The sequence below is a fragment of the Salmo trutta genome, chromosome 35 (genome assembly GCF_901001165.1).
Source record: "Salmo trutta chromosome 35, fSalTru1.1, whole genome shotgun sequence".
Lineage (NCBI taxonomy): Eukaryota > Metazoa > Chordata > Actinopteri > Salmoniformes > Salmonidae > Salmo > Salmo trutta.
The window spans coordinates 7460432-7476386 of NC_042991.1; the positions used below are offsets into that span (position 1 = coordinate 7460432).

Consider the following 15955-nt stretch of genomic DNA (forward strand, 5'->3'; position numbering starts at 1 on the left):
GCTCATAGGGCAGGACCCTATCTTCTGTTTCTATAGCGTGAAGCCACTGAGTTGGTACAGAGGAAGGGGTAGTCATTAAAAAATCATGTCATTTCCTCTTTCGCACATAGTGAGTCCATGTATCTTATGTGATTTGTTGTGCCAAATTTTGAATAGTAAACTAATTTAGGCTTGCCTAAACAAAGGGGGTGAATACTTATGCAACTACATTTTAGTTATTTAATTTGTATTCATTTGTAAACATTTGCAGTATTTTCTTTTCACTTTGACATTATGGATTATTTTGTGTAAATCAATTAAATCCATTTCGATCCCACTTTGTAATGTAACAAAATGTGAAAAAATTCAAGGGGGTGAATACTTCTGATACCCACTGTAACGGTGAATATTGACCTGTATCGTGTGTCAGAAGAACATACACCATTTCGGAGTGAGAGTGCTCTGTGGTATTCAGAGATGTTGATTCCACTCCCTCTTATTCAGGAGAAGTCAACAGTGAGTGATACTTCTCACTACTGTTAGGGAGTTGAAATACAAATACCTGTGTATGTTTTCAAGTGGAATTCAGATAAGCATAAAAAGACGGTGGTATTCCATTAATGGCCTCCTCGCTCTCTCTCTCTCTCTTTCTCTCTCTCTCTCTCTGTACATCTCTTTTTCTCTTTCTTTGTAAATCTCTCTCTTTGTACATCTATTAACAACAATGGGAACAAAATGACACTAAATTCCCATGAATCCTTGCTGCTGTTCCGTCCGGCGGCGTCTCCGCGCTTGCCGGCGCTTGGTGGCGACGTCGAAGCACGTGACCATCATGATGTTGGCCTTGCAGCGGTTGACCTTGCTCTCCAGCCTTGCCGTGACCACCTCTAACGCTTCCAGGTGTTCCAGAGAGTCAACCTCAAACGTCTGCCACAGGTCAACTACACAAACACAACACAGTGATCAGTGATGACTGGCCACCAAATTAGCATTATCAAAACTGCCTATTTTAGCTAGCCATCATCTTAATATAACATGAACTACAGAGGCCTCTCAGGATCAACATTAGCCACATAACACCCTTACAAATACACCAGACAAGGACATGAGATAAGAAGAGAGACAATCAGGGAAGGGAATATCTTATTATACCGGTTCTATGGCAATACCAAGACTCCATGCAATGGTTGCTATTGCATTGGTCAATAATGAAAAGATGATTGTTCACACCTTATAGTGTAAGTCCAGTTGCTTAGAGAAATAAACTGACTAGTTAATGAATTACTGATTACTCTATAGTAAACACTCACACTCTTGGTTCCATTTCCCTGGCTCCAGCATGAGATTCTGTTTGGCCAGCACCAGCTCTCTCTTCAGGCTGTTGTACTTGGCTCTCACCTCTTCGATCCTCTGTTGACGGTGCTCCAGGAACTTGAGTTTGGCACTGAAGCAGGCTATTCCCTGTTAACAACAACACAGCCAAGGACAATGAGAGCTTCAGCTACACATCCGTTTACACAGAGAAAAGCCTCTTCAGAACACCAAGCCTCATATTATGGATGCAAATACCAAATGGCACTCTATTCCCTAAATATCATAATACTTTTGACCAAAGCCCTATGGGAATGGGGTGCCATTTGGGACATGTCCTCTGACTATACCTTAGAGATCAGAAATTAGTCAATTTTCAAAGGTTAGTGCATAGTGTATATGTATTGTATTCAAATACAAAAGTATATACAAAAAAAATGTTTAATCGCACACACAGCCATGCAATCTTCATAGACAAACATTGGCTGTAGAATGGCTCGTACTGAAGAGCTCAGTGACTTTCGACATGGCACCAGGATGCCACCTTTCCAACAAGTCAATTTCTGCCCTGTTATTGTGAAGTGGAAACGTCTAGGAGCAACAACGGCTCAGCTGTAAAGTGGTAGGCCACACAAGCTCACAAAATGGGACAGCCGAGTCCTGAAGTGTGTAGTGTGTAAAAATCATCTGTCCTTGGTTGCAACACTCACTACCGAGTTCAAAACTACCTCTGGAAGCAACATCATAACAATAACTGTTCGTTGGGAGCTTCATTAAATGGGTTTCCATGGCCAAGCAGCCGCACAAAAGCCTAAGATCACAATGCACAATGCCAAGCTTCGGCTGGAGTGGTGTAAAGCTCACCGACATTGGACTCTGGAGCAGTGGAAACGAGTTCTCTGGAGTGATGAATTACGCTTCACCATCTGCCAATCTGGGTTTGGTGGATGCCAGGAGAACGCTACCTGCCCGAATGCATAGTGCCAACTGTAAAGTTTGGTGGAGGAAGAATAATGGTCTGGGGCTGTTTTTCATGTTTCGGACTAGGCCCCTTAGTTCTAGTGAAGGGAAATCTTAACGCTTCAGCATACAATGACATTCTAGACGATACTGTGCTTCCAACTTTGTGGCAACTGTTTGGGGAAGGCCCTTTCCTGTTTCAGCATGACAATGCCCCCGTGCAAAAAGCAAGATCAATACAGAAATGGTTTGTCAAGATCACTGTGGAAGAACTTGACTGCACTACACAGAGCCCTGACCTCAACTCCATCGAACACCTTTGGGATGAATTGGAACACAGACTGTGCCTGACCTCACTAATGCTCTTGTGGTTGAGTGGAAGCAAGTCTCCGCAGCAATGTTCCAACATCTAGTGGAAAGCCTTCCCAGAAGAGTAGAGTCTGTTATAGCAGCAATGGGGAGACCAATTCCATATTAATGCCCATGATTTTGGAACGAGATGTTCGACGAGCGGTTGTCCACGTACTCATGGTAACGTAGTGTATGTATGTATGTACTGTGCATGGACTTTATACATGCAATGCATTGTACGCTTGCATTGCAAGTTTGCCATTTTTCTTGAGTTGTTTTTGGATATTTATGTGTTTGTACACGAACTCAAGAATAGCCCTGATTTCTCCTGATGAACTAAAGTAAACATGTATCCAAGCCTATCCCAAAACACCCACTGACATCTTGTCCCCTCACCTGTTTGCCTGCTCCTCCTCTCCTCTGCAGCCTCTCCACGTCATCTATCTCATAGACCTTGATGTCGTAGGCCTCTGAGATGCCCCTGTCTATCCAGCGAGACCTGGGCCCACTGGCAGACCTCCTCAGAGATTGGCACGTGTCATTGGACAGATGCCGCGGGTGTGAACCTACAGGTCAGATGAAATGGAATAAGATAGTGTAGAGTGGTGCAGAGCAGTGTAGTATAGAGTAGTATAGAGTAGTGTAGAGTAGATTAGTGTAGAGTAGTGTAGTGTAGTGTAGAGTAGAGTGGAGTAATTCAGAGCCAGGGAAGGCATGAGACTGTAATGGAACATTTTGTCTTGTGAAGAGACAGCCTTGAAAATGTTAATCTTGTTTTAGTCATAAATAATCCTTGGTTCCTGCCTGTGCTTGGTAAAGATATGATGGGGGGGGCAACATGACCCCCTCCTTAGGATCATGTGGCAGAATGCCCAGAATATGTTCTACAAGTTAAGATAGGAGACGGTGCCAGACACATGCCGGCACCAACCCTATGAACTATGCCTATGTAACGTGTCTAACGGGACTGCCCCGGCAGAGCTCCTGATAGACGTTCACTATGGTGCATCAAGTTTGTTGGAACCTCTCCAGTTAACTGTTAATAAACAATGATTCATTTAAGATTGACTTTGAGTGTCCCCGTGTAGAATTTCCATGACAATTTGGCGTCAACGAACAGAATGATTGATTCTGCCTTTGGTGCTTTCCAGTGGGGGTCTGCGAGGAAAACTGCTGGCACATTTTATGAAGTGCGAGGGAAATTGTCGTCTGACCAAAAGAGGATGAGACCCGCCCAGACCCTTACTGTGAGCTGCCCAGGAGGAGACACATCATTTGCAAACAATTGAGGGACTCAGCAACTGATTTAAGTAAGTCAATTTAAATGAATTTGTGTAAAAATAGGAAAGAATTATAATAAAACCAATTAAAGTAAACATAAAAATGGAGGAAGGTACCCCCAGTCCTAAGTCAAGTAATAGCACGAAGTGAATGTGGATGTGAGTTGTGTGAGTGTAATGAATGTGGATGTGAAAGTTTTGTGAGTGTGGAAAGTATTAAGCTGATTGAAACTGGGATAATAACACGATTGACATTTGGATATTAAGAAATAGTATTGGATTTGTAGCCTTAAGTTTAGTTAACAGAAAATCATGTTCAACATTCATTGGTTCTATTTAAAGTTTTATTGGTTAGGGATAAGTCAAGTCTCGTACCTTTACCAAAAGTGGATATACGGCAATCTTTGTCTGAGACTCTATTTCTCAGACCCTTTAGACAGTCATACAATGCGTTAACCTTATCTTAATCAAATTATCCATAGAGGGACCACTCTGAATATTTCTCAGAATAGTTTTTACACCACTTGTGTACGTCTACGTGTGGGTGTGCAAGTCGTATATTATTAATGTTTTTTCTCCATTGTTACTTTATCAAATATCTTGTAACCCATTAAACTCTTCATATGTTACTTTATCTCTAGTAATCCATTATACTTTTCTTCACCAATTCCTCCTTTAGACTAGTCTTCTAATCATACAGATGTTTAGATATTTACACCAGTTGTTCTATTTAACAGCATATTCAGGAATAGTACTTTCTCCTTTCATATCTCTCACATGCACAGATTCCCTATTCAATACAGATCAACATACATGCCTAGAGACATCCACACCGCTCATATGCATGTTCAACGACTCTAAATAACACCTTGTGCTATTATCAGTGGTTCTCAGACCACGTAGACTATCGATACACACGTGCTATTCTAAAGGACAGTGGCGGCTCAGGTGAGAGAAATTGAGACATTATCAAGGGCCAGCCAAATGCTAGACTGAGAGTGCCGGGAGGGAGGGGGGGGGGGGGGGGGGGGGGGGGGGGGGTGGTCAACCATGCCAGTAATTGATTTAGGCTTACCCAAAATGTTTTTTTTGGGGTATCAGGTTGATTATGGAGGTCTGCACACTGCGAAATTTAGAGTACTTTAGACTAGAAATGCATTGAGATACCGATCTGTCATTAACATGCCACTCGCGACAAAAGCTTCAGCTGAAATGTTATTGCCAGAATCCATAAATTAAATTGTGTAATGAAGCATGTGGAACGAAGGTCTTAAGCCATGGTTTTGCAAGTTGGATTGTACAACCCAGAATGGAGGGTTTGAAAGTTCTGTGGTTTTATGTGTTGATTTTGTTTACTTACTACTTTGATTGTAGATTTTAGCTTCTATATCGAAATGCATCATTATAATAAATCAAAATAAAGGTTATACTGAAATTACCGGGAGTGAATCTAATTTCATTCATAATCATCATACTAAAGCTAAAATCTAATGCTTACCTTAAAATGTAATGATTATTAAGAGGATGGAATGTGATGGAACATTTTATCTTGTGAAGAGACAGCCTTCAAAATGTTCATCTCGTCTTAGTGTCATAAATAATCCTCGGTTCCTGCCTGTGCTTGGTAAAGATATGTAGCTCAGTTGGTAGAGCATGGTGTTTGCAACAGCAGGGTTGTGGGTTCGTTTCCCACGGGGGGCCAGCACAGAAAAAATAAAAAAATAAAAATAAAAAAAATGTATGAAATTGTATGAAATGTATGCATTCACTACTGTAAGTCGCTCTGGATAAGAGCGTCTGCTAAATGACTAAAATGTAAATGTAAAATATGAAGGGTGGGCGACATGATCCCCTCCTTAGGACCATCTGGCAGAACAACCAGAGTATGTTCTATAAGTTAAGATAGGAGATGGTGCCAGACACATGCCAGAACCAACCCTATGAATTATACCTATGTAACTTGTCTGTAACCAGTACATAAGATATCTAACGGGACTGCCCTGGCAGAGCTCCTGACAGATGTTCACTATGGTGCATCAAGTTTGTTGGCTCTTCTCCAGTTAACTCTTCTCCAGACCTCCCTGTTAATAAACAATTATTCATTTCAGATTGACTTTGAGTGTCCCTGTGTAGAATTTCCACAACAAGACAAATACAAGCCCCACTAATATCTAGACTATTTTTACTTGACAATTCAAGCACTTTTCTCCTTGGGCTCATTTATTAAAGATGTGACCTAGACAAAGTCTTTGAAGGCAAGTAAGAGGACAGGAAATGCAATGAATAGTAATCTGTGCAATACCAATGAATTACATAAAAAGCCAATATTACTATAAAACGCACTACAATTTGTGAAAATGCACGTCGCACACATAGCTGTTCCTCACTTCGTTGCACATCAGTGTTTTTATTGTTGTTAACACAGAAGACCTTGTTCACCAAATCCGCATAGCTCATTCCTGCTATTTTAACACAACACAAAATGCAAAGCAGGAAACATGAATCACACACTTGTAACTACAGCGACTTACATATGACCAGCGGGTAAAACTGGTTCAAATGCAGTCATTACCAGGTAATTTCAACCAGTTTTGTCCAGTTTTGCTCGCTGGCTGTGCATTCAATTAAGGAATTACCCAGATCAGATCTTACCGTTGCTGCTCCTCCTTTTGGGGTTCCTCTCACTTCGGGCCACACTGATCATAGAACAGCTCTTATCGCTGATAGAGTCTCTGTTGGAGGTAATGCTCCCTGTGGCTTCGCTGTCCCTAACCATGCTCTCATAGCCACTGCTCACCACGCTGTTCCTATTGGTCAATAATGCTGTCTTACCCATGGCCGGGGGCAGCTCCCCGCTCAACACACTAGTGACATCACTGGCGTGACCGCTGAGGTGGTTGGGCCTGCGAGGCGCTGTCACCCTGGCATAGGGTGAGGGTACAGGGTGAACAGGATGAACCTCTCCCATGGATCTACAGGCAGCTCCAGCCGCTGCTGCCATCTTGTCTAGAACTAGTCCTCCGGAGGCCCCGCCAGAGGGGTACGGCTCTCTGCCGATCTGGAGGAGCTCTGAGATGCGCCCGTTGATTACCCGGACGGGGGACTTTGCTACGAGGCGTGGTGGTAGGGTCTGGGGCGAGGGGGTCTGGTTTCGGCTTAGAGACTGGGTGGACCAGGTTGGCCCATGCTCAGGGCTCTTCCCATCAGGGGACAGACTGGCGCTCCTGTTGATGGACTGACGGAACGCCTTGGGAGAGAAACTGAGGTTCTTGGTGCTGGGGATTGATATCCGGCGGACCTTAGGGCTGGTCATCATCAGTTTCCCCACCGCGGAGAGCTTAGATCGGCTGGTTCTGGGAGACTGGAGGGCTGTGGAGGTGGTGGTGTTGGGCTCAGTTATAAAGGTTGACCTGTTGGTTTTGGGAGAATGGGCTGTGTAGGGGGTGTTTTTGTCAGTCAAGGGAATGGACCTAGGGGCCCTCCTGGGGCTCCTGCTGGCCCGGGGTAGGGTGGGTTGGCTGGACTCCCCTTCCCAACTCCCTTTGGAGCCCTTGGAGCTCCCCATGGAGCTCACAGAGGATAGGCTACTGCCTCGGTCCAGAGTGTGGCACTCCAGTGGTATTCTACCTAAAGAGTTGGTCCTGCTAGCCAACTGCTCTAGTTTAGCACTGAAGAGCCTACTGCTTTCCTCTATGGGAGATTCCAGCTTACCGCTATCATGTCTAACACTCCAAGTGGATGGCATGGGCTCCAATGGTGAACTACTGGCTGTGCTGAGAGGACTGTTACTAGTTCTCTGTCTCTGCTGCTGCTCCAGGCTGTACTTCCGAGCTGGTGAGAAGGGGAGAGGGAGGCTCTCCCTGGCACAGGAGAAGATCCCCTGCCTGGCTGAGGATGGCCTCTTCTCCAGGGTCACCCAGGGACTACCAGGGGTGGATGATGTAAAGTCTGGGGCTTTATGTTTATACTCCTCGCTCATTACATAGCTCTCCTGCTTGTTGATATTATGCCAGCCTCTTGGTAGACTGGCTGTTCTGTGGTGGGTAGCTGCAAGGTAACCAGGGATACCATTCTCTGGTGTATTCCTGCTCCTTTCACTACTGTCCCCTGGTGTCTTTGGAGTAATTAGGGAAGATGGAACAGGTAAGTCCCGGTCATAACAGGTTAGGGAACAGGTGGTGAACTCCCCTCCTCTGGGATAGCTCCTTTCTGCTTGGTTACCACTCCTCCCTCTGGCCCTATTCTCTAATGACATCATCTCATAGCAACCGGTCTCCTCCCAGGCATGTGTGTCACATGATGCAATACTATTAGTTTGACCTGGGAAAGGCATCAAAACGCTCTCGTTGGTATTCTTCTCATGATTCCTCTCAGTAATATAGAACACGCCTTCTGTCTCCATCGCCGTTTTACTTCCTGAACCTTTTAGATGATCTTTCTTCTCGGGTTCAGCATAAGCTTCCGCTCGCATGAAACGGGTGTTATAAACCCCTCGGCGATGACGAGACCCCTCCGCATCACTACTCCTACTGAGGTCAGCGAGCAAGGGGTTTATAAAGGAGGGCAAGACCCGGTTCTCCACCCTGGAGAGAGAAGACATGGCTTTGGGTTTGGTGTTGACTTCCACAGCCATGGTGTTAGTGGTAGTAGCAGGGTCCATGGCCTTGATAGTGGAACCTGTAGAATCTTCACCAATGTTACTGATAATCCTGATGGGAAGGGAACCCAGTACAGACCCTGAAGAAGCCTGGCCAGAGGAGGAGTGGGCATCCCTGATCCTGATGATGTTCCCCGCCCGGCCTCCTCTCTCCAGCGCCCCGCTGATGGTCACCTCCTCCACCATGGTGAACACCAGCTCATCCTGACCCGTCTGGTCCAATGGCTGCTGGACCATCACCGTGATGGTGGCCTTCATCTCCTTCAGGTCTGACTCTGTAGTAGGCAGCTGGGAAAGCTGGGGAAGGATCATCTCTCCTAGGAGAACACTGGTTGCCAAGGAGGTGGTGGTGGAGGATGATGGGGAGTGGAGGGATGGAGAGAGAGAGGGGGATATTGGAGTGCTCTTGCCTGCCGGAGAGGTCCTGGTCTGGTGTTGCAGCAAGCCAGACCTCCCTGGGTATCCAGCTGGCTCCAGAGACAGGGGAAGAAGAGACAGAGGAAGAGGAGGATGAGAGCTTGGCACAGGGCTGATCTCAGTATAGATTCCACTGTGCTGTGGCAGAAAGCTGTACTCAGGGGGGTTGCCTTGGTTCTGGCAGGCTGGATGTATACTGATAGAGCCACAGGGGTTTGGTTGGTCCTCTTTGGAGCTGGCTGCACTTCCCTCCTCACAGTCATACAGACCAGAGTCCTCTCTCTGAAAACTGTTGACCAGAAGACTGCCATCTGTCACCAGGCTCTCTTTCTCACCCACAATGGAAAGCTCACAACACTTCACCTTCATATTCAGTAGTTTCAAGAAGGAGGTATTTTCCTCAGTCTCAGTTCTGCCTGAGCCATCTTGGGGGACTGGAGGGGACTCGGTCACGGCAGAAGGTTCTTTTAACGATGACTTGTTAACTGTTTCGCTGCCGTCGATGCACCCGAGTCGCTCCTGCAGCTCTGCGAACGTGTCACACTTAAGACTTAAGTTCCTCTCACATTGGCCCACTTCTGCTGTATTCTGAGGAAGTTGTTCTTGGATGATGCTCTCATTCTTCTTCTTCTCTCCCTGCAGTCTAGGCATGATGTTTAGAAGGTGCTGCAGTAGCTCTTTCTTTAGAGCAGAAAGCTCAGCGTCCTCCGATTCCGCTTCAGCCTTATTCTGGTGTAGAGAGTGGATGATGGGGGTAAACTCCGGCTGGTCCTGCTGGGTCAACTCTGCACTGGGCTGCTGGACCGAGCCATCGGGGTTGACGTGGATGACCGTGTCACAGGACTGGTCGCTGCTGGAGTGGTCATCCAGCAGGTCACCACCGAGCCTGAGCTTGGGCAGGTCACTGAGGACAGAGTCCACAGCATTGGTAGAGTGAAACGCTCTGAGAGAGAAAGGACTACTCCCTCCACTCCTCTCTCTACTCAGGCTTCTACCACTGGGAGAGCAGGATGTTGAATGCTGAGAGAGAGCGAGAGAGAGAGCGTGAGAGAGAGAGAGAGGTCAAAGTCAGTGATATTTTTTTGCCTCGTCACAAACAAAACAAATGCTACTAAACTGCTTAAATTGTTTACTAATAGTTAGGCCACCCAAGGTTCATTGAATAACACTTTTAACATCATTCTTGGCACCAATAATGTAAATGGTAAGTAATCTATAATTCAGTAGACATACGTTTGCCTTCTTCTGCATCCTGCGAATGCGCGAGGCAATTTGGACAGTGGAGAGTGTCTCTGGGAAGTGTTCTGTTGAGTCAGTCACATGGGCCAGCACGGTCGTATGACAGTTAATATTACCCAGAGACTCCTGTAGCAGCATGGTCACTTTACTGTCTCTGTGGTGAGCACAAAGTACAACCATCCTCATCATCACCATCATACATTATACATAACACGTACCATACAATTATATTACATACCAGTATTAAAGACTCAATTTCATGATCTACTGCTTGAATCAATTGTTTCCTTCTGTTCCATTGCAATGCAATCAAATTGAAAGTCTCTAGTATCTAACCTGTTGGGGATGTTTTTGTTTCCATTGTTGAGTAGGGCCAGTATAACACTGCCCAGTTCAGACTCAGGACGTCCAGTTCTGCTGTCACTGGTTCTACTGGTCCCCTTTATACTGTTAGCCAGGTCTATCATGATCAACCTGCTATGACCCCCTGGTACTGATAGAGGAAGAGGAAGAGGAAGAGGAAGAGAAGAGAAGAGAAGAGAAGAGAAGAGAAGAGAAGAGAAGAGAAGAGAAGAGAAGAGAAGAGAAGGAGAGAATTCAGTAGAGGAAATGAAGGGGGGGAAACTAAAATCATCAGAGAGAATAGTTGAGAATAGAGCAAAGAAAATAATAAAATAAATCCAAGGTATTCCAAGTATTCTTAGAAAACAAATTAGGTACAGTTTATTCAGTCAGCCGTATGCAAATTAAGTCTCCAGATATTAGCTTGATAGCTTACTCACGAGTCCGTACGGTGACACATACAGTGCAAGCTACGTACAGGTCACTGACCAATAAGAAGGAAAAAATACGAACAAAAATAAAGAGCGTACAGACATTTTTACTGTCAGTGTCTTGACAAAGTACTCTGACTGAAACGTGGACACAAAAAGCAATGTGCATAGGTAATAACCTTATTTCCTACATACCGTAGATATAGGGCCCATAGATATCTCTATCTGATCTATGTACGGAATAGCATGCCAGAGTTATCTTTTCTACAATGTACAGAAATAGCAACCTTTGCCGCTGCCCTCTGCGAGCTGCTGTTGGACGTGCAGAGTAAAAAACATATGGGAGCTGGAGGAGGACGATAGTGTGGTGATGTCACTGCGAGCTCCACTCGTCGGGCCGCCGGCACGGTGGCGCGATGCGATGGCTGCATCCAGCAGGAAGGCAGCTCTCTCGGCGTTGGGGGCAGATACCACACTGTGGTGCCGAAGCTGCATTAGAGGAAGACAGCATGTTTTACTTTATGTTATATTTTATCATATTTTTTATTTTATTTTCATGACAGAACATAGATAATGTATGTAGAGAGGGAGAAAGGGGGGATAGAGGTACAATGGCACAGAGGGGGAAAGGGGGACTCCGGGACAGACACCGGCACAGCAAGGCATGAATATAATACGACATGTTGTTCAATGTGACAATGCCAATGTAAGTTTGTAACTGGGATTATGTACTGTAATTAAGTTAAGTCCCACTTCCCTGGCTCTTCTGACAATTCATCTGAATAAGGAATTAACTAGTGTTTTCTAATTCCTGACTGTGGTAGTACCAAACAAAACAAAGTAATTATATACAGTGCCTTCAGAAAGTATTAACACCCCCTGACTTTTGCCACATTTTGTTGTGTTACAGTCTGAATTTAAAATGGATTAAATTGCTACTTTGTTTCACTGACTACACACAATACCCCATAATGTCAAAGCGGAATTGAAAAAAAAAAGAAATTGCGTTTTTCGACATTTTTACAAATGTATTAAAAATTAAAGGCTGAAATGGCTTGAGTCAATAAGTATTCAACCCCTTTGTTATGGCAAGCCGAAATAAGTTCAGGAGTAAACATTTGCTTAACAAGTCACATAATAAGTTGCATGGACTCGCTCTGTGTGCAACAATAGTGTTTCACAAGGTTTTTGAATGAGTACCTCATCTCTGTACCCCACACATACAATTATCTGTAAGGTCCATCAGTCGAGCGGTGAATTTCAAACACAGATTCAACCACAAAGACCAGGGCGGTTTTCCAATGCCTCATTAAGAGCCAGCAGCATACCACCCTGCTTATCTCTGAAGCTAAGCAGCGTTGGTCCTGGATGGGAGACAAGATGCTGCTAGAAGTGGTGTTGGAGGGCCAGTAGGAGACACTCTTTCCTCTGGTCTAATAAATAAATATCCCAGGGCAGTGATTGGGGGCATTACCTTGTGTAGGGTTCTGTCTTTTGGATGGGATGTTAAATAGGTGTCCTGACTCTGTGGTCACTAACAATCCCACGAGACTTATCGTAAGAGTAGGGGTGTTAACTCTGATGTCCTACCTACATTCCTAATCAGGCCCTCATACTGTCACCTAATCATCCCCAGCTTACAATTGGCTCATTCCTCTCCCCTGTAACTACTCCCCAGGCTGTGAATGAGTTTTCAGTCAATTTACCTGGTAAAAAAAGAAGGGCACCTATTGGTAGATGGGTAAACGTTTAAAAAGCAGATGTTGAATATCCCTTTGAACATGGTGAAGTTATTAATTATACTTTGGATGGTGTATCAATACACCCAGTCACTACAAAGATACAGGCGTCCTTCATAACTAAGTTGCTGGAGAGGAAGGATATCGCTCAGGGATATCACCATGAGGCCAGTGGCGACCTGTCATTCAGGGCAGAGCTCCCAATTGTTTGCTAAAATAAATCAATAATTAATTTATACATTGGCTCAGTGTTCTGTCACTCATAAGGGTGCTACGTCACCGCCAAATCTAAGGGTAAAGCAAAAAAATTCAAGCCCCTTGGGTACTGCCATAGAGTTACATTAGAAGAGCCCATCCAAGAAGGCTCAAGTTCATTGGCCACAGATAAAATTACTTCAAATCCCATTATATCTACAGTAGCTTTGATCGGACTGATGTCAACATCATACTTTCAAAATCTTAGCTAGCAGTCATCATCATGAATCAAGTCGACAATCTACTGGCAAATCCTTTTTAATCCTTGTCATATGAAGAGAAATCGTGAAGAGAAATTATAGATAAAATGTATCGGTGCTCATTGGACAACAACAAGTTGGAAATCGCAAATTCAACAATGAGTGGTTTGGAAAGAATTAGTGGCTAACTGCAAGTATTGCAAAGCAATCACTAGCCTGTTATTCAGTGGAGTGGCTGTGTGGTCCAAGTCTGTGTTTAAAGGTCTCTTTGCCAAGCTTTAATGATAAACATTCAACATTGGCCATGCTGTCAATCCAGCAGGATTTTTGCCATGTTCAAAACAACTGTTAACTCAGAACTTGGAAATCTGACTTCAGTGAGTTCAAGACAACTGGGAACTTGGGAAAAAATTAGCTCCGACTGGGAAAATACGTTTTAAACGGTCATCCAACTCTGAACTGTAAATCAGGAACTCTGGCCTCTTTCTAGAGCTCCGACCTGAAGATCACTGATGTCAGTGATCTTCAGCAATCACTGATGTCTTTAAAGCACCATAAATCCAGAGAATACCATACGTTGATGACAAAGTTTTATCACGAAGGACCGCCGTGCCACCTTCCTGTTCAAGGTGGGTCCTATGATTGAGTGTAGTCTGGCCCAGGAGTGTGAAGGTGAACGGAAAGGCTCTGGAGCAACGAACTGCCCTTGCTGTCTCTGCCTGGCCGGTTCCCCTCTCTCCACTGGGATTCTCTGCCTCTAACCCTATTACGGGGCTGAGTCACTGGTTTATTGGTGTTCTTCCATGCCGTCCCTAGGAGGGGTGCGTCACTTGAGTGGGTTGAGTGGGTTGAGTCACTGATAGGGTGGGTAACTACTTCCTATGGTGGCTCTGGTGCAGTACACATAACCTTCTCATCCCACGGATCCTCAAACAGAGGAGGAGGCTCCAGTTCGGGGCGTAACCCCCGCTCCACCCGCTGAGCCCTCTGCTTCTGTGCCACCGGACCGTGGATCGTCGTCGGAGGAACCGGACTGTAGATCATCGCCGGAGGTTCTGGGCTGCAGGCCGCCGCCGAAGACTCTGGGCTGCGGGCCGCCGCCGAAGACTCTGGGCTGCGGGCCGCCCGCCGAAGACTCTGGGCTGCGGGCCGCCCGCCGAAGACTCTGGGCTGCGGGCCGCCCGCCGAAGACTCTGGGCTGCGGGCCGCCGCCGAAGACTCTGGGCTGCGGGCCGCCGCCGAAGACTCAGGGCTGCGGGCCGCCGCCGAAGACTCAGGGCTGCGGGCCGCCGCCGAAGACTCAGGGCTGCGGGCCCTCGCCGAAGACTCAGGGCTGCGGGCCGTCGCCGAAGACTCAGGGCTGCTGGCGTCGCCGAAGGGTCCGGGCTGCAGGCCGTCGCCGAAGGGTTGGGACTGGGGAACGTCGTTGGAGGGTCCGGACTGGGGAACGTCGCTGGAGGGTCCGGACTGTGGGCCGTCTCAGGAGGTTCTGGACTGTAAAACATCGCCGGAAGCTCTGGACTGGGAACTGTCGCCGGAAGCTCTGGACTGGGCACTGTCGCCGGAAGTTCTGGACTGGGAACTGTCGCCGGAAGCTCTGGACTGGGAACTGTCGCCGGAAGCCCTGGACTGGGAACTGTCACCGGAAGCTCTAGACTGGGAACTGTCGCCGGAATCTCTGGACTGGGAATGCGCAATGGAGGCCTGATGCATGGGGCTGGCACAGGTGGCACCAGACTAGTAACACGCAACTCAGGGCGAGTGCGGGGAGCAGGAACAGGACACCCCGGACTGGGCAGGCGCACTGGAGGCCTGATGCGTGGGGCTGGCACAGGTGGCGCCAGACTGGTAACACGCACCTTAGAGCAAGTGCGAGGAGCAGGCACAGGGCGTACCAGGCTGAATAGACTCACTGGAGGCCGGGTACGTGGGGCAGGCACAGGATATACTGGGCCGTGGAGGCGCACTGGAGATCTCGAGCGTAGAGCTGGCACAACCCGTCCTGGCTGGATGCTCAACCTAGCTTGACAAATGCGGGGCGCGGGCACAGATCGCACCGGCCTGTGAATGCGCACTGGCGACAAAGTGTGCATCACCGCATAACACGGTGCTTGCTTCGTCACTCGCTCCCCACGGTAAGCACGGGGAGTTGGCTCAGGTCTCCAACCTGACTCTGCCAATCTCCCCATGTGCCCCCCCACAAAAAAAAATGTTGGGGCTGCCTCTCGCACTTGCCTCGTGGCTGGTATAGTGCCTTGTAATATCGCCGCTCCGCTTTAGCTGCCTCAATTTCCTCTTTCGGACGGCGATACTCCCCAGCCTGACTCCAGGGTCCTTTCCCGTCCAGAATTTCCTCCCAAGTCCACTCCTGTTTCTCCTGGGCACGCTGCTTGGTCCTTTGGTGGTGGGAGATTCTGTCACGGCTGTCGTAAGGAGAAGCGGACCAAAGTGCAGCGTGTGTGTCGTTCCACATTTTATTTACACTGTGAAACTATGCGATACATAAACATAAACTAAAGAACAAAACAACAAACTGTGATGCAGAGTTGAAACATACACTACTCAAAAAACAATCTCCCACAAACCCAGGTGGAAAAAAACCCTACTTAAGTATGATCTCCAATTAGAGACAACGAGGACCAGCTGCCTCTAATTGGAGATTATCCCAAACAAAACCCAACATAGAAATACAAAACTAGACCCTGACAACATAGAAATAGAAAACAGAAAAAAAACTGCCACGCCCTGACCTACTCTACCATAGAAAATAACATCTTTCTATGGTCAGGACGTG

The 15955-nt window shown here is 46.6% G+C and overlaps 1 protein-coding gene across 3 annotated transcripts in view; it reads right to left on the reverse strand.

The window, feature by feature from the left end:
• Positions 1–636: 636 nt before the first annotated feature.
• Positions 637–15955, reverse strand: part of LOC115174535 (kinesin-like protein KIF26B) — a 31353-nt gene continuing 16034 nt past the window's right edge. Inside the window, exons 9-15 of one of the 3 annotated variants that reach the window (XM_029733151.1) lie at positions 11255–11456; positions 10531–10687; positions 10189–10348; positions 6714–9975; positions 2998–3167; positions 1290–1440; positions 637–920 (exon numbers count right to left, since the gene is read on the reverse strand). In XM_029733151.1, coding sequence (XP_029589011.1) covers positions 721–920; positions 1290–1440; positions 2998–3167; positions 6714–9975; positions 10189–10348; positions 10531–10687; positions 11255–11456 — 4302 coding nt within the window. In that variant the 3' untranslated portion in view covers positions 637–720. Of the gene's footprint in view, positions 921–1289; positions 1441–2997; positions 3168–5658; positions 5963–6533; positions 9976–10188; positions 10349–10530; positions 10688–11254; positions 11457–15955 lie in introns of those variants that run through there. The other 2 variants (XM_029733150.1, XM_029733152.1) reach the window with 2 other exon arrangements.